The 22802-nt window shown below is 44.7% G+C and overlaps 1 protein-coding gene across 3 annotated transcripts in view; it reads right to left on the bottom strand.

Moving 5' to 3' along the window:
- SPATA13 (spermatogenesis associated 13) overlaps positions 1-22413 on the bottom strand; it is an 88181-nt gene extending 65768 nt beyond the window's left edge. For all 3 annotated transcript variants that reach the window (XM_037064752.1, XM_037064755.1, XM_037064754.1), the window contains exon 1: positions 20819-22413. In XM_037064752.1, the coding sequence (XP_036920647.1) occupies positions 20819-22315 (1497 nt within the window). In that variant the 5' untranslated portion in view covers positions 22316-22413. The remainder of the gene's footprint in view (positions 1-20818) is intronic.
- Between the last annotated feature and the right edge of the window lie 389 nt (positions 22414-22802).

Raw genomic sequence — 22802 nt, 5'->3', positions numbered from 1 at the left:
GTTTCTGGGACTTCTTCCCCACTTTGAGACCTGGCTCTAGGCTCAGCTCTGCCACTCTCCAGATGTATGACTTTGGGAGGGTCCTGTGATCTTCCCAAGCCTGTTTAGTCTTTTAAAGCAAATGCAAAATTGCTAACCTACTTCACCGGGCGGCTGTGTGATGTGAAGGACCTATACTGGTTGAAAAGGCATCCTATAAATGTGAGTGGTGACTATTGACACTTTGATTTTTAATTCTTGAAGTTCTTAAACGAGTTAGTAAAATTCCATTCCCCAGCAGTGGACAGAGCAATTGCTAGAATCACTTCTTCTATACATTTCAGACCAAATTCAAATGCTATATTCTATCAGTTCTCACTTGAAAATTTTTAATCCCTCCCTCCCTCCCTTCTCTCTCTCTCCCTCCCTCTCTCTTCCTGTCAAAGGGAATTGTGTTTGTTTTGTGTAGAAATTCTTATCCAACTGATAATATAGTTTGGGGGAAAAACAGGATTATAAGCCATCTTCAACTTTTTCAGGAATGCCTCTCTTTCTTAAATCAAGAGTTAATGGGGCAGGGATGCAGATCTGGAAGAGAAACGGTACTCAAAAATACAGAGTACTTAATGCAGGTGTACTTTGGAGATACTGGAGGTTCGCTTCCAGACCCCTGCAGTAAAGCCAGTCATAATCTTTTTGTTGGTTGGAGGTCTTGTTTTCAATTTGTAAAAAAATGTAACATCTGTGAAAAACAATAAAGTGAAACCTGGACATCAGATCTTAAACTTTAGTGTGGCAAAAAGAACTTCTGTGGGTGGCATGGTAGAAGTCCAGACTACTGGGTGTCCATCTAAGTGATCCCAATTCAGTAGCTCCAGGTGGGGCTCAGGGATCTGTACCTTTAGCTTGTACCCTGGGTGGTCTTTATGCCAAACTTTGAGAAACTGGCTAAAGAATCAGAGTTTGCAAAGTTTCATTGGTCTGTACTGGAGTGCTGATGAAATGCAGTAATTTTAGGCTCTGGCTGGTGTAGCTCAGTGGATTGAGCTCAGGCCTGCGAACCAGAGTATCGCGGTTCGATTCCCAGTCAGGGCACATGCCTGGGTTGCAGGCCAGTTCCCAGCAGCGGACTCACAAGAGGCAACCATACATTGATATTTCTCTCCTTCCCTTCCTCTCTAAAGATAAATAAATAAAATCTTTTAAAAAATGCAGTAATTTTAATGCTTACTCAGTGTAAGCATTACATTCTTTTATAATTATGATAAAAGTTAACATTTATTAAATTTACTATGTTCCAGGCACTGTAAATACTTTATATGCATTATTTAATTTCATCGTGGTAAGTACTATAATCTCCATTTTTAAAAAAAAGAAACTTAAACTTTAAAGAGGCTTAAGTAGGCCAAGTATCTTTGTTGAGTGCAGAGCTGGATAGTAGTGAAACTAGGGTTTGAATTCAGGCAGCCCTACCACAAAGCCCACCTATTTTTACACCATGGACCTTCCCGACCACTCAGAAATGTTGGCAGCGGGTGGCTGGCAGCCACATGGTTGCCGTTTTCCTAGGAAGTTGCCAGCTGTGAGTACTCTTTCTGTCCCAACCAACCTGAGCGCCAGCCCCCACCCGCCAACCACCTGTGACTATTTTACATGAATGGAGCATTCCAAACTGCTGTCTTGTCTCTAGACTGTCAGTGGCAGAAGAAACGTGGATAATATTCAGTTTAGATAGTGACACGTGGCAATTTGTTTGCCCTTCTGCCAACTAAACTTTTCGCATTCTTTTTGGTTATCATGGCAGACATGTCAAAATAAACATGTGTCACTAAGCCAGCTGGAAAGTGATTCTCAACCTTGGATGTCCTAAGATCTTAATTACTACAGTGGAGCTAAAGCTGTGAGAAAAAAAAGGAGAAAAACATTACAAACTGGCATTAGTTATCTTAATCAAGCTAAAAGTTCCCCTAAAGAATACTTATGCTACACTTTTCTGTACTGTATAACTTCAGAAAGGTCTATCATGACCCTGTTACCTACACAAAGTAAAAAATGACTAAATAAGAGAATATTAAAACCTTGGTGTAGGGTAAACAGAGTCAGTCTGGCTCCCCCACCAAGATGTCTGGGGAACTAAGATAAGCAGCGTTTCCACAGCCTTGAGTCTGGGTCCCATAGTCTGTGTTCCATAACGTTGAGGGGGCCCGCATGCACAGGATCATGCTTTGGTATACAACATTTTGGCTCCCTGCCAGCTATGTTTGGATTTAGCAAATAAGGAAGTTAGGGTTCCCCACGGGGGCAACATGTGGCTTGCAGTGCATGTGAGTTGCCCACCCTTGAGTAAAGACACGTCAAGCATCCTGAAGGCTCTCCAACTTTTCTTCTGTCTGCCCGAATCCAGAGTTAACCTGCCAGGTCTTGACAGGCTGCAAAGCCAACTGGTGCTGTTGGCAGGATTCATCGCCATAGGGTACAAATAAGGAGCCTCCAGGATCCCCTGAGGGGAGCCTGGGTGGGTGGCCAGTCACTAGGATGTGGTGCCCAATGGCAAGTCTCCTGGAATTGTGGACCCCACCTGGGGAGTGCCCTGATGTTAGCGGCACACCCAATACATTGAGGGGGCCTGCAGGTGGTTGGGGAGACTATGAAGTGGCCCAGTGCCTGAGTGGCTGTGGGGGCCATGGGCTGGGTATTTCTTTCAGCTTTGTGAGCTGAGACAGACCTTGCTTTGCGACACAGTGAAAATGATGTGAACTTCAAGGACAGAAGAGGCCCAGGAATACAGAATCTGTACCCTGGAGGAAGAGCTGTGAGCAGCGAAGCAGTGATGGCCCCCTCCCCAGGTGCAGTGGACAAGTGGGAGGTAGAGGAAGATGAGGGTGAAGCAAACTGAGTTCCTTGAAGACCCGCCCAGTGGTATTACAGAAAACGAAGTCCCCGCGGCTCCTGGTGCCCAGGAGAGATCTGGCTGGCCCTACCCTGATGGTGGAGCACACCACCTACCATCCCTACATGCAGGCCAAACTGGTTGATCTTGTGAATTAATTTTGCCAGAGACCCTGGTGCCTTTAACAGCATGGCTCTTGCACCTGTGTTTTAAGCGTGGACAGCAACATGTGCACTGATAATGAGATGGAAAAGTTAGCTTCCATCATGACTCATCCCTCTCTGTGCCAGTGGCTGCAGAACAGCTGGAGGCACAGTTAGGCCCAGGGCTCACATCTTTTGAAGGAGTGGGTAATGGCAGTGGGTAATTTGATCCCTATACAGCTATCCATACTGTATAGGGAACCGCTTCCCATGGCGTGGGACTGTAGCCCAGCCCCCACTTGGAAAGGCCAGTGGCAAACGAGGTTCTGCAACAAAAGAGCCAAGCCCATGGTTAGGTTCTCCCGTGGGGAATCAGGCCTGCACTGTACCTACACTGTTATGAGACTTGCTTTTGCTAAAATTCCCTCACCCAGAATTGAGGCAGAAAATGTTTACTGCATATCTCTAAAAGTAACATCCTAAAATCTGTGCTAAACCTCCCAAGTATGGAGTGTAACCAGTTCAACCACTTTTCCCCTTGATCTGTAACATCCTTCTCTTTGAAGTAATTAGCAACATTCTTCTTTTTGTTATCTGTAAAAGGTAATTACCTATAGCGAACCTGTGCATAGTACATGAGGATCATCCTCAATGTAATGTACCCAGAGAAGCAATAAAAAGCCTGTCTAGGCAGGGGTTGGGGCCCTCTCTCTCAATTAGAGAGAGATTGTGCTATACATTTTCTCCACAGGACTTCTGTAGTCCGTGTGTATTTGTCTCTCGTGGCCACAACACATGGATTCTGCTGGCCAGGATCTGCATCAGTACTGTCTGGGCAAATGTGGGTGACACACTAGACACAGTAAGCAAGTGGCAGTCCTTTACTTCAGTGCAAATCCTGCGGGAGCTGGGCATGCACCAGGCCATGTTAAATCCTAATACTCAGGGCCCTGATGATGAATGTTTCACAGCTAGAATGCAGACTCTCGTGTTACAGCCTGCTCCCCTGCCTAGTTCAGGTCATTCACGGCGATCTTAGCCCTGTATGTCGTCAGTCGCATAAATGATGTCAAAATGATGGTAGCCATTCTGGGAGAGATGGAGTCTCGCTGCCAGCAAAAAGCCTATTGGGCAGTCTCTCAGAGTTCCTTTGTTTCTTGGTCAAATGGCGCCCCTGTGTGGTGACCAGAACACACATGTGGTCACGTCTTCCAAAAGGAGTAGATTGCACTACAATTGATGGGAAGCGGAATGCATACCTATCAGAGCTCTGGAAGCAGCTGCAAGCTGCCCAGTACTTCCTGCAGCCCCAGAAGAAGGAACTGACAGAGAAGTCTGGAGGTGTGCCCCAGTCCAGCTGGAAAACCACCTAGCTGTGTCAACCTTCCAACACCAGGGTAGAGATAGCCTTTGGACATCTGAGTAGGAGGCTGAGAAACCCTTCTACAGGAGATGGGTGGGTACCAGAGGCCGCACATCGAATTGGCTATTCATTGGTCCCCTGCAAATGTTCAGCAGTTTTGGCTCTCATGAATACAGGAGCCGAGTATATTCTCTATTTGGAAACCATGAGAAGTTTCTGGTTCTGAGGTCTCTATTGATGATTATGGGGGACACAATGTAAGGGTGAAGGCTGCATGGCTCTTTGGCATCGGGTGTTTGCCCCCCACGAATACCCTGTTCATGTCTCCTACATTCCTGAGTATACCCTGGGTATTGATGTGCTTCAGGGACTGTGGCTACACACTTCTGCAGGAGAGTTTCACCCATGTTAGTGGTAAAAGCCATTCTGTGGGGACATACTGAGCATCCCCCTGTTCAGTTGCCATACCCAAAATGGGTAGTGGCAGTGAAACAATACCAGTTGCCCAGGGGATATGAGGAAATTACGGCAACTACAGGAGAGTTGGAAGAGGAAGGGATAGTTAGGGCCGCCATGATCCTTTTTAACTCTCCCATGTGGCCAGTGAGGAAACCAGATGGCACATGCAGGATGACAGATTACCAGGAACTCAAAAAGGTCATTCCTCCAATACATGCAGTGGTCCCCTCTGTGGTAGACTGGATGGGCTAGTTAAATAATGAGCTGGGAACTTACCACTTTGTAGCTGATCTGGCAAATGCCTTTTTCTCCATTGACCTTGCTCTGGAAGGTCAAGATCTGTTTGCCTTCATGTGGGAAGACAGTGGACCTTTATAGTACTCCCTCAAGAGTACTCACACAGCCCAACTATCCATCACAGGCTTGTGGCAGAGGACCTGGTTAAGTGGCTACAGCCTCCAGAAGAGTGCCTGTTACAATACACTGTTGACATTTTGCTAACCAGTGATTCTTTTGCAGAGGTAGAAACAGCAGTGCCACAAGTGCTATTTCACCTGAAGTCATGTGGCTGGGCAGTCAGTAAAACCAAACTGCAGGGGCCTGGATTGTCTGTCAAATTCCTAGGGGTTGTCTGGTCAGGTAAGACAAAAGTCATCCCTGATGCGGTGATAGATAAGATTCAGGCGTATCTGACCCCTACCACTGTGCAACAGCTCCAGACACTTGTGGGCCTGTTGGGGTATTGGAGAGCATTTGTGCCTCATACGAGGTCATTCATCTCTTTTATGCTTAGGTGAAAAAGGGAGCAAACTGGGATTGGACCGTGACCTTGGAACAAGCATTCCAAGGAGTGAAGCTCCTTATCATTAAGCATGCCCAGGCCTTGCATGCTCTGGATCCAGCTAGATGCTGTGTGCTACATGTGCCTGTCACACCTGAAGGCTTTGGATGCGGTTTGTGGCAGCGATCAGGATGGCTATGTCAAACCTTGAATTTCTGGTCCCAACTCTGGAAAGGAGCAGAGGTATGGTACTCCTTGACTGAAAAGCAACTGGCTGCAGTGTGTGCTGCCCTGTTGGCTATGGAGGCCACAACAGGAACTGCCCCAGTGACTATAAGGACCACTTATCCCATTGTTGGGTGGGCCCGAGACTGGATAGCCAAGGCTCATAGTGAGATGGCTCGATGCCCACATTAGCTAAGTGGGGGGCTTATCTGCAACAAAGGAGTACTCTGTCCACTAGCCCTTTGCAGGCTGAGCCACAGAAAGTGTTTGGGTCCAGTTATTTATGTCAATGAGAAATCCACAGTTCCTGTCCCTATAGAAGAGATGGAAGCTAGCCCCTTCCAGGAGGGGCAGGCACCTACTCCCTCAGATGCATGGTACACTGATGGGTCCAGCAGGGTCTAACCTGCCGTGTGGACGGCTGTGGTAGTTCAGCCAGAAACAAGAGACAATTGGTTTGACACTGGTGTGGGGTAGAGCGGCCAGTGGGCAGGACTCTGAGCCATAGGGCTCATGGCAATCAATGAAGCCCCACCCCTATTTGCACAGGTAGCTGGGCGGTGTGCCAGACACTAACATTGTGAATCTCTACATGGCACGCAAATAAATGGATGGTTATGCATAGACCATTGTGGGGACAGACTTTTTGGCTTAGGGGAGTTAGGCCACCAGAAACAATCACTGAGTATCATGTTACTGGACTTGCACCTCTTGCCTCCCCTGGGAATGATGAGGTTGACCCGCCAGCCAAAGTGTGGTGTTAGAAACTGTACCCACCAGCCCATCAGGAAGTGTAAGTGGCTACACTCTTGCCTCTTACATGCTAGGCAGAAGACCATGTGGCCCACTATCAAAACTCGGGGGGGTAACCTGTCATCTTAGCAGAGGTATGAGAAGCTTGCGAGACCTGTGTTGTCTGCTCATGACAACATCCCTGGAGGCCAGTGGGAACTACTGGACAGGTGGTACCACTGACCCGGTGGCAGGTGGATGTAACTGGCCCCTACCTAATCCAGAGGGATATAAGTCTGCTATTACAGGTGTGAACATGGCCACAGGACTCTCAGCTGCTTATCCCACACAGCACCCAGATCAGAAAGCAGTAACTGCTGCACTGGAGTGGTTATGTGCTGCTTATAGATGGCCCTTAATCGCTGAAAATGATCAGGGGACACATTTTACTGGGGCCTTAGTACAACAGTGGGTTCTGGACTTGCAGACTGACTGGAAATTCCATGCGGCCTATCACCCCCAAGCTGCCGGAATGATTAAGTGGCACAATGGTCTCTTAAAACAGGGCCTGTGAGCTGCAGCTGCTACCCCTATGCTGAGGGGTTAGACAAAATGCTTATGACTGTCCTCCAGACTCTAAATGAGAGGAGTCAGAGGGGGTGGCCAGTTCCCATAGAAGCGCTGCTCCACTACACTGCAGCTCAGGTGCTGATACAGGTACAGGCTAAGGATTTGCTGAAACCAGGCATGGGAAAGGAAGAAAATATTCTTTTGCCAGCACCTGAGGGCCTGGAGCAAGGGTACACAGGCACTTGGACATGGCCTTGGGAGGTAAAAGCCCCCCACATGTGCTGGGTGGCTCTTGTTGCCCCCTGAGGCCAAGGAATGAAAAGAAACTTGTAAACAGTGTCCTGGTTGATTGGGACATGGCCCCCAGTCTTAAAAGGTGACATATCTAGGGCCAGCAGACCATGAAACGCTTCTTCACGGCACCTTTGTGATTTCCCTATGGCCCATTATGAGTTCTCCAGTATTGTTGCAAGTAGATGCTGAACCTCCAGCTGAGGTATGAAGGTCTGGTGTTCACACCCAGGAAGACCCCCTCTGCCAGCCACTGACTTACTGGCTGACCAGAAGCTTGTTTGTATATACGTAGGAGGGTGCAGCCAGGGGGCCCCCCAAAGAAGAATTTGCAATGGGGTCCAGAACTCAGGGTGCCCAGGAAATATTTAAAAATATGGGGTGTCCTCACCCCTACAAGTCTGAGCTGGGGGGATGGGATACAAGGAGCAGGGCCATTGAGGTGTTTTGCATAGCAATAGTTTCACAGATAACCTCTAAAATGGTCATTTAACATATCTATAACCTTTAACTGGTTTCATACATATGTTAAATAGCTGTAGCCATGCGTTGATCCAGGGAGAAGCAAGTGACTTCCACTCAAGATGTAACTGGGAGGCAACTCCCCAGCCCCCGTTACAGCGGCTGCGTGAGAGCTTGGAGATGATTGGCTCCACACCATGGGGCCATGCCTGCCCAGACTCACTACGGCAGCCCAGTAAAGCTGGGAGGATGTGGGAGTCCTGGTGGGTGTGGCCGACTGTGGGAGGAGTCGGAAATGGGACTGCAGAGGAAGACTGGCACAGGGATTAAATGCAGATACAGCAGCTGTTGGAGAGAGAATGACATGTTTCTGGCCAGAATGGGGACTCTCACAGCCATGTGACAGAGAATCACCATGTAGCTTTAGCAGAGAGAACCATGTAGCTTTGGCCAGAGTGGGGGGCATGCCCCCCGCCCTCCGGCAGCCATGAGAAGAATCATCATGCAGCTTTAGCAGAGAACCACCACACGGCTTTCTATTTCTTTTCCTGAGATACGGTACCTTGGATTGGGTAAAGGGAGAAAGAAGGACTGTGTGTGTTTGTGGGTGTTTTAAGGGACTTTGGGGTTTTGATGAAGACATTAAGTCATTACTCTTAAGTCTGTATAACTTGAATAAGTAATTCCTTTCCTTTTCACCAATCTCTAACATGGAGAGCTATAATTCTCTGGCAAAGGGAAAGGTGAACTTAGTACAGGGGGATCCCAGAGAAGGGGGGGTCAACTAGGTGACAGTGACATTGTGGAACCCCCTTCCCTGGTGGCCAATCAGGGAAAACCACAGGAGACCACATGTGCAGTAGCTTTACAGCTACTTATCACAGTAAAAGCCGCCAAAACTAGCCAGGAAGGATCCGCCCTATAAGAATAGAGTTCCTCCAGTTACTGAGGTCAATCTCTGCTTGGAGTTGGCCCGCTCCCATGGTCTCTGCTATAAACTCTGGGTGTTTGGTTCAAATCTTTGTTCCAATCACCAAGAACCTGGTTACCTGTGCCCACCTGTGACATATAGCCTAAGGGTCCTAATTTGCCTTTACTCGTGCCTATAACTGCTTTGTCTTTTCACCCTGAGAGTACAGAATAACACTTTACTGGACTGGGTTCATACCTGTGCCTCAGTAGCTAACCAATCAGCATGCTGGATCTGCACTGAACTCCCCATGAACATGTCAGCCAGCCTCCCAGGGTGCATCTCTCCTGCTTCTGTCTCAAACTGGACTTAGTTATGAAACCAGAGGAACAGTGTGTAGGAGACAACTCTACATGGCATGGGCCCAGCTCCCAGCTCCCAGTGGAAAGCAAGGTCCAGTGCACACGACCCATGCCCACGGATAGGTTCTCCCATGGGGAATCAGGCCTGCAATGTGCCTAGGCCGCTTCTAGTCTTGCTTTTGCTAAAAACTCCCTCACCCTGAATTGCAGCAAACATTTACTACAAAGTAACTTCCTAAAATCCATGCTAAACCTCTTAAGGAAGCGTGTAACCCATTCAACCACTTTTGCCTTTTCATTTGCAAATATCCCTCTTCTGTGATGTGATTACTGGCATCCTCTCCCCTGTTTACTGTAAAAGGTAACCACCTAAAGCTAACCTGTGCATAGTTAATGAGGACCTTCATGTAATGCGCCCATAAAGAATAAAAGGTCATCAAAGCAAGGGCCAAGGCTTTTTGCTCCCCTTTAGAGCCAAGCTGCTCGCCCTTTTCCTCCACAGGACTCAGAAGTCCATGTGAATATCTCTCCCCCATCCACAATGTCGCGGACCCCATGAGCTGGGGTTTGCATCAACAGTGAATAACCCTTGTTGAATGTGACCTGGACTGACATCTATGCTGGGGCGAAGCAGCAGTATGACTGTCGCAGGCCATTGGTCAGTTACTCCATATGGGACGGCTCAGAGTGGCTCACTGCTGAGGCTGTGAAGCTGGCTGGACTAGCTCCTCTTTGTACTGAGAACCTCAAAGGACAAGCCCAGGTGGGCTGGACTCCTACTAGTCTGTGTCAGACTTGGACTTGAAAGCCATTTCTGGGAGGGGAGGAATGACATAAGAGGGCTCCAGTGGAAACTGCAGCCCTCTGGGTGTGTGTCTCATTGGGTGGCCTTTCCTGCCTGGAAATTAGACTGCTTGTTGTACTTGGGGATGGCCTTATTTGCCTGCTTGAGTTTAGAAAACTCTTGTACTCCGGCCAACCAATTAGGAGGTGTTTAAGGCATGACACTGGGTATAGTGTACTCCCTAGTGGTATTACCCATTAGCTATTTTTTTCTCCTCAAGCTGCTTCTGTAGTCACTGAGACTGAAATAACTGCTTTAGCTTTGCGCACTGCTCATACATTGAATGCAACACATGATTCCTTAAGCATTTTAAATGAGTAAGTATATCAATTGTGAAAAGTAGCCTTGCAAAACCGTATGGCTTTAGATATGCTCACTGCACCCCATGGTGGGGTGTGTGCCCTAGTATGTGTTCCTCATGTCCATCAAAATGCCAGTCAAGCTTTATAGGCACAAGCTTCTGAGACCCGTGCTACTGAACACCTGACAAGTGATCCCCTGCAGGAATGGTGAACATCTGTAGCCACTGAGTGGTGGTGGGTCTTTGCTGTTTTGGGCATACAAGCACAGTGCTTGTATTTTGGTTGCTTGTTGCCATAGCCTGTACTGCTATTGCGGGTTATGGGTGCAGGGTCTGCTCTCTCTGGCAAGTGACCTTCGCAGAGGATATCCTCGTGTAGACTGTGTGGTGAGGAACCCAGAAGGGGTAGATTGTAGGGTAAACGAAGTCAGTCTGGCTCCTTCACCCGCATGTCTGGGGAACTAAGGTAAGCAGTGTTCCCACAGCCTTGAGTCTGGGTCCAATAAACTGTGTTCCATAACATTTAGTGGGCCTGCATGCGCAGAATCGCACTGTGTTATACAATATTTTGGCTCCCAGCCAGCTTTGTATGCATTTAATATGTAAGGAAGTTGGGGGCTTCCTGCTGGCAGATACGCACCTTGCAGCATGAGTAGATTTGCCCACCCTTGAATAAGGCATGTCAAGCATCCCCATGGTTTCTCGACTTGTCTTCTGTCCACCTGAATCCAGGGTGGACCTGCCAGGCCTTGACAGGCTGTAAGACACTCAGCAAATACACTATTATATTACTTCATATCATTTCATTTAAGATTTCATTTAAGTATTTCATATACTTTAGAAAGTTTATTTATTAATATGATACAGTATATCATTTACACTTGATTACAAATGGTTATTATAGTAACTTCTATCAAAACTAGCATCTTAACTCAGGTATATAATTCTGTCTTCTTCTCCCCCTCGTTTTTAATGGGAAAATTCTATTTGATATTAATTCACTAGAGAGAAACTGTTCAAGAAATGAGCCACTGTAAATTCAAGAATTATATGTTATTTTTATATGATACCTGTATATACTCTTCTTCCTTTAGATATTACATTTTTAGAAGTAATTTTAGAAGTGGCCCTTTAAGTTTATAAAGTTCTGTTGACTCTCAAACACCGAGCACCCACTCAGAAATACTTTGAAACTTTCCACTGGAAAAGAAATAGCTGTTTATGTCATGAGGAGCATAAACCTTTTCAAAGCAAGGAGAAACTTCTTTTAAAAAAAGACTGAGCTTCAACACAGAGACAAGGAAAGGCTGCCCCAGATGGAGGAAGGCTGAAGAGACCTGACACCTGGAAATGTGACAGGTGGTCTTGGATGGGATCCTGTACCCGAAAAACTACACAGACCACAAGTAAGACAATGGATGAAATCTGAATAAAGTCTGTGTGTTGAACTAGAAAAAAATAAGGCCACGGAAGCCTTTGAATGGCAGCGAGTTAAGCCTGCCACATCTGTCGCACAGCCTCCGGGGCTGAGGGAGGAGGGAGAGTGCTGCCAGGCCCCGGCTGCCCTGAGCGCCCCGAGGGTGTAGATGCAGAGTGGTAGGAAGCGCCTGGTGCCCTCTGCTGCCAGTGTGGCCTTGGCCCTGTACCTTAAGCTCTTTAAGATGCAGTTGCCTCATCTGTGAAGTGGGGTAATAATGCCCCTTTTAAGGTTATTGAGAGAACTAAAGTCCCAGCACCATAGGACAAGCTGAGAATGTAGCACAGTCATGTGGCTGTTTGACCTGAAGCCTGTCGGCAGAGCAGAGCTTGGTGTGGACTGAGTCCTGGCCCTCTACTGTTTGATTAAATTATAGTCCCTGACTCACCTTCCCTCTGGAAATAGCAGGATCTCACAGTTCTCCCACCCTTTAAGATGTATAGGTTTGGCCCAGCTCATTAAAGGTTTTTGAAAACAGAGTGCTTTGAAAATAAAAATCATGTGATTTACAATTTAAATAAAATGCAACTTAAAAAAACAAGCAAACAAAAAAAGACTGAAATTAAGAAGTGTGGACCTGGCTGGCGTAGCTCAGTGGATTGAGCTACGATTCCCAGCCAGGGCACATGCCTGGGTTGCAGGCCAGTTCCCAGCAGGGGGACACACCAGAGGCAACCGTACATTGATGTTTTTCTCCCTCTCTCCTTCCCTTCCCCTCTGAATATAAATAAATAAAATATAAAAAAAGAAGTACAAACTTCCAGTTATAAAATTAGTCATGGATGTAATGTATAGCATAGGGAATACAGTTGATAATATCACACCTATATAGGGAGCCAGATGGTACTAGACTTATCATGGTGACTACCTTGTAAGATGTATAAGTGTCTAATTACTATGTTGTGCACTGGAAACTAATATAATATGTTGTTAACTATAATTAAAAAATAAATGAAAAAGCAAATACTGAGTTAGAAAATGTTTCAGTTGTTTAAGTGGAAGGTTATTTACACACGTGGATGCATTCCTATGATTTAATTAAATTTCTACAAGAGATTTTTTTTTATTTAGGAATTTTTCTCCTGCAAAGGAATGTGAAAATAAATAAACCAAAAACACCTCAGGAACAACTAAATATAAACTATCACAAAGATGACTGGTAGCATATCCATTCTCTTCACAACACAGGGAAAAGCACACTCCGGGGCAACGTCTACAGAGGGGTGTGCGCCCAGGGCAACTACTTAGGGAATGCTGTGAAACATGGATAATATAGCCCATGTCCCCGTAACAAAACATTACTTTCATTAGAAAAAGACTTATTACAAGTACAAATAACATTATTTTCAAATTATCTTTCCAATTGTAATTTTAATTCTTGGTACTCAGATTCTGGGGCTCCTTTGCGAGAGAGAAAACTGAGGACACAGAAGAGCATGGAAACTTATGTTCTCTGTGGTGTTAACAACCGCAGGCAGCTCAGCAAATGGAGGTGGGATCACCGGGTGTCCGTGTGCCAGAAAGTGAGCCAAGCCCTTTATTTCATGTTACACACAAAAATCAACTAAAAATGGAATGTATACCTAAAGTAAGAGTTAAAACTAACACTTCCAGAAGATAAGACAGGAGAAAATCTTTGTGACCTTAGGACAAAGATTTCTTAGATCTAATGCCAGAAGCACGATGCCTAAAAGAAAATTAATTGGATTTTCATCAAAATTAGATACTTTTGCTTTTCAAAAGACACCTTTAAGAAAAAGCAATGCCAGAGACTATGAGAAGATATTTGCACCCTGACAGGGTAGCTCAGTTGGTTAGAGCATCATCCTGATATGTCAAGGCTGTAGGTTCAATTCTCAGTCAGGACACGTAAAAATCAACCAATAAGTGCACAAATAAATAAAACAACAAATTGATGGTTCTCTTGCTTTCCCTCTCCCTTTCTTTCTCTCTCTCTTCTGAAATCAATAAAAAATAAACATAAAAATATTTTTAAGTTTTACATCTGATGAAGGACTTGTATCCAAAATATATAAACAAATCTTACTGCTCAATAATAAACAAAAATGCGGTAAAATTAGGAGCAAAATATTTGAATAGATATTTCACCAAATAAGGTAAATGAATGGCTAATAAACACATGAAAAGATGCTCAACATCATTAGTCATTAGGGAAATGTTAATTAAAATAAAAATAAAATACTACTATATACCCCCATGAAGGGCTAGAATCCAGAACACTGGCAATACCAAGTACTGGCAAGGATGCAGGGAAAACAGAACCCTAACACACTGCTGGTGGGAACTGCAATGGGACATCTATTGCAGCAAACAGCTTGGCAGTTACGGTTACACACAGAATTACTGTATGAGATGGAAATCCAACTCCTAGTTACCTACCCAAGAGAATGAAAACATATGTCCAATGTCCACAGCAGCATTTCTGGCAACAGCCAACAAGTGGAGACTGCTCATGTATATACCAACTGATGAGTGGATAAACAAATGTGGGCCATCCATTCAACTGAATATTATTTGATCATAAAATGAAATGAAGTAGCGATACATGCTACCACATGGTTGGACCTAGGTGAAAGAAGCCAGACAAAAGCAATCCTGTGTTATTTACTCCATTCCAATGAAGTATCCAGAAAGGTTTAATTCACAGACACAAGAAGTAGATCAGGCACTAGGGATGGAAGAGGGAATGGCTGCAGTGAGCCTGCGCTTCCTTTCTGGAATGTTCTAAAATTATGGCAGATAATGGCGATGGCTGCACAACTCTAAATGCACAGTCACCGAGTTACATTAAAAAAGCATTGAGACAGAATACTAATCAGCAGTTGCCTAGGACTTAGTGGGAGAAGGGATGGGTTGTGAAAGGGCGTGGAGGAACTTTTGGGATGACAGGAGTATTTTGTACTTGACTGTGGTGGTGGCTGCATAACTATGACTTTCTAAAAGTCATCAAACTGTATGCTTGCAGTGGGTGAGTTTTATGTTACACAAATTATATCTAAATCAAACTCCTAAAAAATCTTGCACAGACTTTCTAGGGTCACTACACATATGTCATACATACAACCCCATCTCTGTGCTCCTAAGAATGGCTCTGAAATAGCTCTGGGTGATTTCTAGCCTTCACGAGAACTGTTTGAATCTTCCAATTAGCTATCTGAGTAACCCAAAGAGTAACATCTAAGCAATCTACAGAGTCAAAATTAGGCTGTGTACCTATATCTCTGATTAAATCATACCACACCAGCACCTTGAAGCTATCATTATGTATGAAGTACCCATCATTATCATAAAACTCCATGATTCTTAATTCACATGGCAAATAAGCCTCAAATGAGCCCTTGCTCACCTATTAACTATTCCAGTACTCAAAGCTGGAAAGAGGCTTTATTTTGGTGACACAACCTTGTGGTGCCACAGAATTCTCCTTTTTCTTTCCGAGGCTGGGATGAGAGTCAGTGGAGTAGTGGGTGAGTTGAAATCACCACCTCAGAGCCTGGGGCACACCATGATTACCCCATGTGGTAATAACAATTCGTATTCTACAGAACTAAAATCTAGTCAAACACCTACATTATTTTAACTTCATAAGACTATGTAGTACAATGGCTAAAGATACAAATCTCTGAGGAAGAAAATTATAAAACCCTGAACACTTCAGTGTTCAAGTAAACTGAGGCTCAGAAAAGGAAAGTGATTTCCCAGAAGGTGCCATTGTGTTAGTGGGCTAGGATAATAACCCAAAGTCAGCTGTAGTCCATTGTTCGTGTGGTTTGTTTGATTACTGATCCCTACACAACAATATCCTCCCAACCACGCTGTTATCTTTGACTTCTCACTCCCCCACCCACATTCAAATGCTAGTTACGTAAACTGTGAGGTCATTTGGGGGTCTTCCCCTCCTCTCCATTTCCCTGGCCTCAGCATAGATCTCGTCACCTCTGACCTAGACTAGTGAGGAGCACCGCCTCTCCCAGGCTACCCCATCCAGACCCTCCTCTGCAGTCCCTGGTTAAACACTTCTTGGGGTTTCTAATGCAGGGTAAAGTTCTAACTCCACAGGTCCAAGCAAGGACCGTCCTAAAATTATATACAGACCTATCTCTCCAATCTTATCTCTCACTTCTCCACCCAACAACCCTGGACAAAAGTATGGTGAGCAATGTAGCCTTCCCTTGGTACAACAGATTAGCCTCTTTGTGGACTCTTAGTGTTTGCAAAGCTCAGTGCTAAGTACTCTGTACGATTGCCTCATTTAATCTTCATTTTACCACCTCGGTTTACAGGGGAGGAAAATGAAGCTTAGAGAACTCCTCTGGCTGACTCCCCTGTCTACAGTGCCTGCCCCTCTCCCATGCTCTTATAATTGGACTGGAAGGCCCTGCCGCTCCTGCACCCTGTACCCCCCAACATAATCTTTGAGACCCCACTCAACTGTCCTTCCCCAATAATGCCATTCTGCACCCAGCGTTAATACTTCTTTGCAGCTCCCATGCTACTCTGTACATTCCTCATTCAAAATTCTTATCACAACGTATTATAGTGATCTGTATACATTCCAATCTGCCAATTAGACTGTGAAGCCATGAGAATAAGAATAGCTTTTAAAAAACTAACCAACCAACAACGAAAAAGGTCTTTTTTGTCCCTATGTCTGGCATATAGTAGTAGCTAGGTAATAAATGAATAAGGTGTGTTACTATATATGATGTGTGTTTCATTCACTCCTGTTTCACAGTCTTATTACCTCTGAGCTCTCATTGGCAATATATCCTGATAGCTTTCCCTCTGGCCACATTTTTCCCCAATTCTATTTTTTACCAATGGTGGACTAATTCCTCTGAAACATAGTTCTGAGTCTGGCTCTTTTCTGTTCAAAAACATCCTTGATGCCTCGGTGTTTACCAAGTAATGTGTAGATTCTTTACTTGGGAATTTCAGAGTGCCCATGATCTGCACTTAATGATTTCATCCTACCCCAGACCATTCCCCCACACCAAACCAAATTACGTTACTTCCTATTTTCTCAAATCGCACACAATCTCTGTACATCTGACCACTGACACGTCCCACCTTTCTCTCCAAAACTACTGAAGAATTCTCACCTTCAGATCTGATCACCCTTACAAAGCCTTCCTTTACTTGGACATGGGTAAAAACTACAACTCTTCTGAAACCCTACAGCAGTATGGTTTTACTTCCTTTTATGGGATTTAATACATTTTGCAGAGTTCTACTATGATGCGAATACATCTTAGCTCATCTATAATCTTGTTGTCACCTACTCTTCCTTATAGAGCTATACCCAACTGAGTGTCTTATACTTGGTGGGTGCTTAACAAAGTTAGTTTTGTGTTTTATTAAAATAACAAATGTTAGGCTATAGTAAAACCTAACTCTTATGTATTAAATAAATTAATGTGAAGTCAAACTAATTGAGGAACTTCACAATCACCTATACGGCATGTTAAAAACCAGTTTGGGGGAAAAAACTGACTTTAACTGGCCCATATAGTAAGTAATCAGATCAGTCTAGGATGGAAAAATTGTCTAAACCAATAGTAAACATCACAGAGTGGCAGCCACTGTTAAACACGAGATCGTTTTTAACATGTATAATTTCCTTAGTTCTTACAAATCATAAAGCTATTTCATGTTTTACCCTTGAGAAGACTGAGGTCAACAGAAGTTCAACAGTTTGCCCAACATTAGGTATCTTTTGAATGGCAGAACCAGGGTCCCAACCAAACTAGAAAGAAACATTTACCAAGAGACTAACGCCCTCTGTGAAGGAATTACAATGGTTTCTCATCACTTAAAAGAGCCTCATCTATGACAGCAATTTTCAACTGTTTGCTGCAATAATTTTTAGAACATACAATACCTGAATAGCCTGGGGCACTAATCTCTTTTCCCTTAGATTTTCAAATAAAAAAGTGACAATAGCCAATACAACAATAGCTGCCTGGTGTGAATGAATCAAAATTATACCAAATGTTTTTGTCAGATTGCCAAAAATATATTTTTGGTGTGCCACAGATTTTTAGTAATTAGTTTACATGTGCCATGAGATGAAAAAGGCTGAAAATCACATTATCACTAGCTACTGAGTCTATACTGCGTAAGTAAGGACATGGCTCCTTTACCAATGACCCCATTCAGCCAAAGGTGTTATTGGGTGACTTGGTAGGAAACCCGCAGTAACACTAAATTCTTGTGCCTGTACCTTTATAATGATGAGGGAGCACTCTGGACAAGTATAAATGTTACAATGCATGTTTAAACCAAGCAACAATTTCAGGAATTCACTCAACTGATTTTTGCTCTTACAACAAAGTTTACCACTAGGTGGCAGAAGCACAACGTTAGGGACTCAGGTGAGTTTTCTACAAAGCTCTATAAATGAAGGTAGCTTGACATTTTCCAACTCTTTTTCACAGTAATATAAAATCTTGTTTAACTGCTTAGTTTTAAAAAATATTTTGTCACTTTTGGAGTGGCTAGTTACAAATAAATGATTCTAAATAAAAAATATTCTCCTTTATTGAAAATGGCATTATAATATTTTAAATATCATAATATACACAGGTTTCAACCTTTTTGTACTCAACAATAGCCACAGCTTAAACTAGCTTTAAACACCAAAGTAGAGCCATGCTATCAATACATTTCTAAAAAGAACCATACTGTATATTAAGATACGATAAAGATTAAAATTTAATTTTGTATAATGCTATACAAGATAGACAAAACTGCTTTTAACCTAGAAGGCTGGAATTCTTGCATTTTTCAAAGTTTTTTTGTTGTTTGCTTTGTTTCATTTTGCTTCTAAATGTCAAGATAAAAGAGAAAATCTGGGACTTCTGGCCTCTAGCACTATCACAAAATAAATTTTTGTTGTTTAGAAAATTAAATAAAAGAGTTTCAGGTAATATTGTACAAGCACTGTCTCCAAGTAAAACTGAAGATTACTGCCCTGGCTGGTGTAGCTCAGTGGATTGAGCATGGGCCTGTGAAGCAAAGGGTCGCTGGTTCAATTCCCAGTCAGGGCACATGCCTGGGTTGCGGGCCAGTTCCCCAGTGGGGTATGCATGAGAGGCAACCACACACTGATGTTTCTCTCCCACTCTTTCTCCTTCCCTTCCCCTCCCTCTAAAAATAAATAAATATATTTTTTAAAAAAACTGAAGATTACCAGTATACAAAATAAAAATTGGCAAAATTATCATTGTGTTTTGTTCTTATATACATTTAATATAAATGTATATAAATATACATTTATATTAAAAGTACAAGAGAAAGCTTGATATGTTATATAAGAATTTTGAGGAAATGATGTAACTTAAAAATGTGATTATTGTCCTGAGGCAAATTTGTAAATTATCTATCAACATGTGTGCAATTTTAGTAACTTGTGCCCTGCCTTCTATCTTTAGTGATCCCTTGTGGGTAGCAGTTAAGTAATATATAACTAAGGATAGCATATATTCATGTAAAACTTTATAACAGCCAAATCACTCAAGGAAGTAACTAAGTTAGAAACTAAGGCTTGCTTATGTTCACTTAATAAGTACTCAGAAATACAATATTTTAATGATTTTTTTTACCCAGTTTTGTTAAACAAAAAATAAAATCCCCACCTTAACATAAAAACCCTCTGGACCTACACCAATCCTTTTTGCGGGGAGGGTGTCCCAAGCCACCAGTGTGGCAGTTCAGGGTGTTTGCTGGAAGGAACTGTGTTTCATCTCACCAACCAGGAAGGAGTGAAGCCCAGACTGGGGCAGACCTTGGCCAATTACATAAAGCAGAGCTAGCAGAACCGGAACACCTTCCCAGGTCTGGTGGCAAGTCCTGTGTCCTTGCAACTGCCCCCCAAGACTTCTTTGGAAATCTGCAAATGAGCAAATGGTGCTCATATATGAGATCTCTGCAAGACATTCTGGCCTTGAGGTCTCACATATACCTAGATCCACAAAAATGAGGCCAACTCACTTTCTCTGGCTGCCCAGGGATCCTTCAGGCTGATGTAGATCTCCTGAAAGTCACCTACAATAGGCTTTGCTTTCTAAGTCTCTCTATAGAGGCTGTCCTGGCTTGCGAAAGATATATATTCATTCATTGGCAGCATTAAGCCAACACTGAGATCCTGTCCAAAGACCAGTGGGAAGGAACAGTCGCTAGAAATATATGTGAAGTATAATTTGTAATATATACACATGGATGCATTCCCTCATCTTTCAACTCTGTTAGGTAATATTACCTAATGCATTTATTTATAAAGTGAAAATTATACAGTTAGGTAAAGTGGTTTGGATGCTTCACAGGATATGAAAAGAACACTGAGTTTGTGGCCTTGACAGTTATTAGTTGAATCAATTCATGAGATGCTTATATTGTCCTCTAAAAATAAGTACAAAACCCATCATAAAAATTTCTTTGAACAGTCATTACTCAGAGCTTGGCAGGTGTCAAACTATCCATTTCTAATTCATTCTTAGGGAAAAAAAACTAGACTTAGAACATGTAATGATCTCTCAACACAAACTCATTTAGTGTATGCACTTGGTTGAAAAGAATACAGAAACCATTTAAAATATTTTTTTAAAAAAAGAAATCTATGGGTAATAGCAAATGCTTCAAAAATAAAAATTTTGAGAGCCACCATTAGCTGCCTGGAATGGAAGACAGGTCTTTTTCACCCCCCTGCTCATCCCCTCCCTATGATCTAGCACATAGTTGGAGCTCAATAAAATATCTTTTGAATAAATGGTGTAGTAAGTACCATCTCAAGAATTTTCTACATTAGCAGTTCATTTAAAAAGAGATAAAGATAACCTCTGAATGTGGTAAACCACAACTTGATGTGAACAATTGTAATAGCAACACAATCTGCAGACAGGGGCCTCTGCCATCGCACTGGGCAACCTCCAGCAGAAATGAAGGGAAGTGCTGTCACGACCACTTTCACACAGTAGGCCATGGACAAGAGGTCCCTGCTCTGTACTTACCTCCTCCTCCTCCTTTTCTTCTAGATTCCAAGCCCCACTGAGGCTCAGCTGAGGGTGGCTGCTGGAACTGCTGTCCTTACTGCCTTTGTCACATGTGGCTTGCACTGAATCTGGGAAGGACACAAGACCTTCTGACTTCTCGTCATTGTCCACTGAACTCAGGGACAACACACTGAGATTGTTAGCACACTTGGCATTTCCTGTGCCTGGGTTCTGAGGACTAGGGGGCTTGGGTGTGGTGGGCCTTAGTGGCGTGAGAGGCTGCTCAGGTTCCAATATAAACTGGCTGCCAGGTTTTGGTTCATGGGAATCTTGGGGCAATAATTCCTGGGCAGTTGAACTCAGGGGTGAGCTGCCAGCACAAGGACCGATGCTCTGGGTCTGGAGTGGAAACACCACCGGCTCCATGTTCAGCTGGGGGCCCCACGGGCCGGCTGGGCTGAAGCCTGGGGCAATGGTGCACCTCCTGCGCTCCAGCTCCACGCTGCTGGACACCCGGCGCGAGTAGTCCTCGTGCAGGTGGCTGCAGGGCCTGGGCCTCGGGGCGGCCGCCGGGCTCCTGGGTCGCTCTCGCTTCAAGGCTGCCTCTGTGGCTCTGCTCACCAGCCTGAGGACCCGGTCAAAGTCCTTGGCCCTGATGGGGCTCTTCCAGCGTTTTGTCCTCCTCTCAGACCTGCTGAGCTTCTCTGAGTCTGCAGAGCAGCTGCTTAGCGTTAGTAGGGGCATGGGCCTGTCGGGCACTGTCTTGAGGTCCTCGGGGTTGGAGGCAGACTTCCTTCTGAAAGAACTCTTCCTCCGGAAGTTCAGGTTGTCAGTGCTCTTGCTCCTCTGGGAGGAGATGCCGTTGTTCTCAGAGTCTTTCACAAGGATGGCGCACACTGGGGGCTCCTGGATGGCAGAGGGCAAGGGCAAGCTGTGGTGCTCACAGTCCTGAAGGCTGATGCGGCCCAAGCCATAGGCACGGCGCAGGCTGCGGGAGCGGTGTGTGCTCCTCTGGAAGGCATCATCTGCCTCCTCTGGCTCCGAGCTGTCCGATGCGGGGCCAGGCTGGGGGAGCCCACTGGCAGCTTCCAAGGAGATGCACCTGCCTGCTGAGACTACTACAGTTGCCCCATTGGGGAGCGCTGGGCCCAAATCAGGCTCCGAGGCCTCTTCCTTAGCTGCATAGGGCCCCTCTCGCTTTTGAATTCCCTGAAGAACGGAGGACTTCAGTTTTTTAAAAGATCCCATCTTCCGAAAAGAGGCCAGGGCATTCCAGGTGGAGGACTGCCCCATCAGGACCATGGAGTGGGGCCTCTCGGGGTTGACACCTGTCCTCTTCCTGCTCACTGAGAAGAGGCGCACAAGCTTGGTAGGGCCCAGCCTGGAGTCCTGGGCTTCGCCACTGCACCCTCCGTTCTGACAGACTGGGTAAATCACCATGCTGGCATCTGGCAGTTCCGAGCCTGAACAGGGGATTGCAGCAACTTGCCCGTGGCCGTTCTGGGCTGTTGTCATGTTCTCAGGGCCAGAAGCCTGTGGCCACAGGGCAGCGTGGTTCAACCCCACATGCACACTGGTGTCCACTGGTCCCAGGTGCAGGTGTTCATCTCTGAGGCTGCTGCCCACCTGGCTCTCACAACTGCTTTGCACATCGGGCTTCTCCTCAGTTGTGGCCACTGTCTGCAGCAGAAAACAAAATAGGATTTAGCCATTTCCCCCCCACGGAAGAGCCTTTGTAAACAGAGGCTAGTTATTTTGTTTAATAATTGCTAACAGACAAAAAGGCAGGACCCATAAATGGGCTAATCAAATAAACAGGTTTTTTAAAAATATTTTTAAATTTATTTTTGGAGAGGAGAAGGGAGGAAGAAACAGAGAGAAACATCAATGTGTGGTTGCATCTCAAGCATCCCCTACTGGGGACCTGGCCCTCAACCCAGGCATGTGTCTGACTGGGAATCAAACCTGGGACCATTTGGTTCACAGGCCGGCACTCAATCCA

This window comes from Sturnira hondurensis, unplaced genomic scaffold (genome assembly GCF_014824575.4).
Source record: "Sturnira hondurensis isolate 20B ecotype Veracruz unplaced genomic scaffold, ASM1482457v3 Scaffold0015509, whole genome shotgun sequence".
Classification (NCBI taxonomy): domain Eukaryota; kingdom Metazoa; phylum Chordata; class Mammalia; order Chiroptera; family Phyllostomidae; genus Sturnira; species Sturnira hondurensis.
This window is presented reverse-complemented; position numbering and strand designations above follow the sequence as displayed.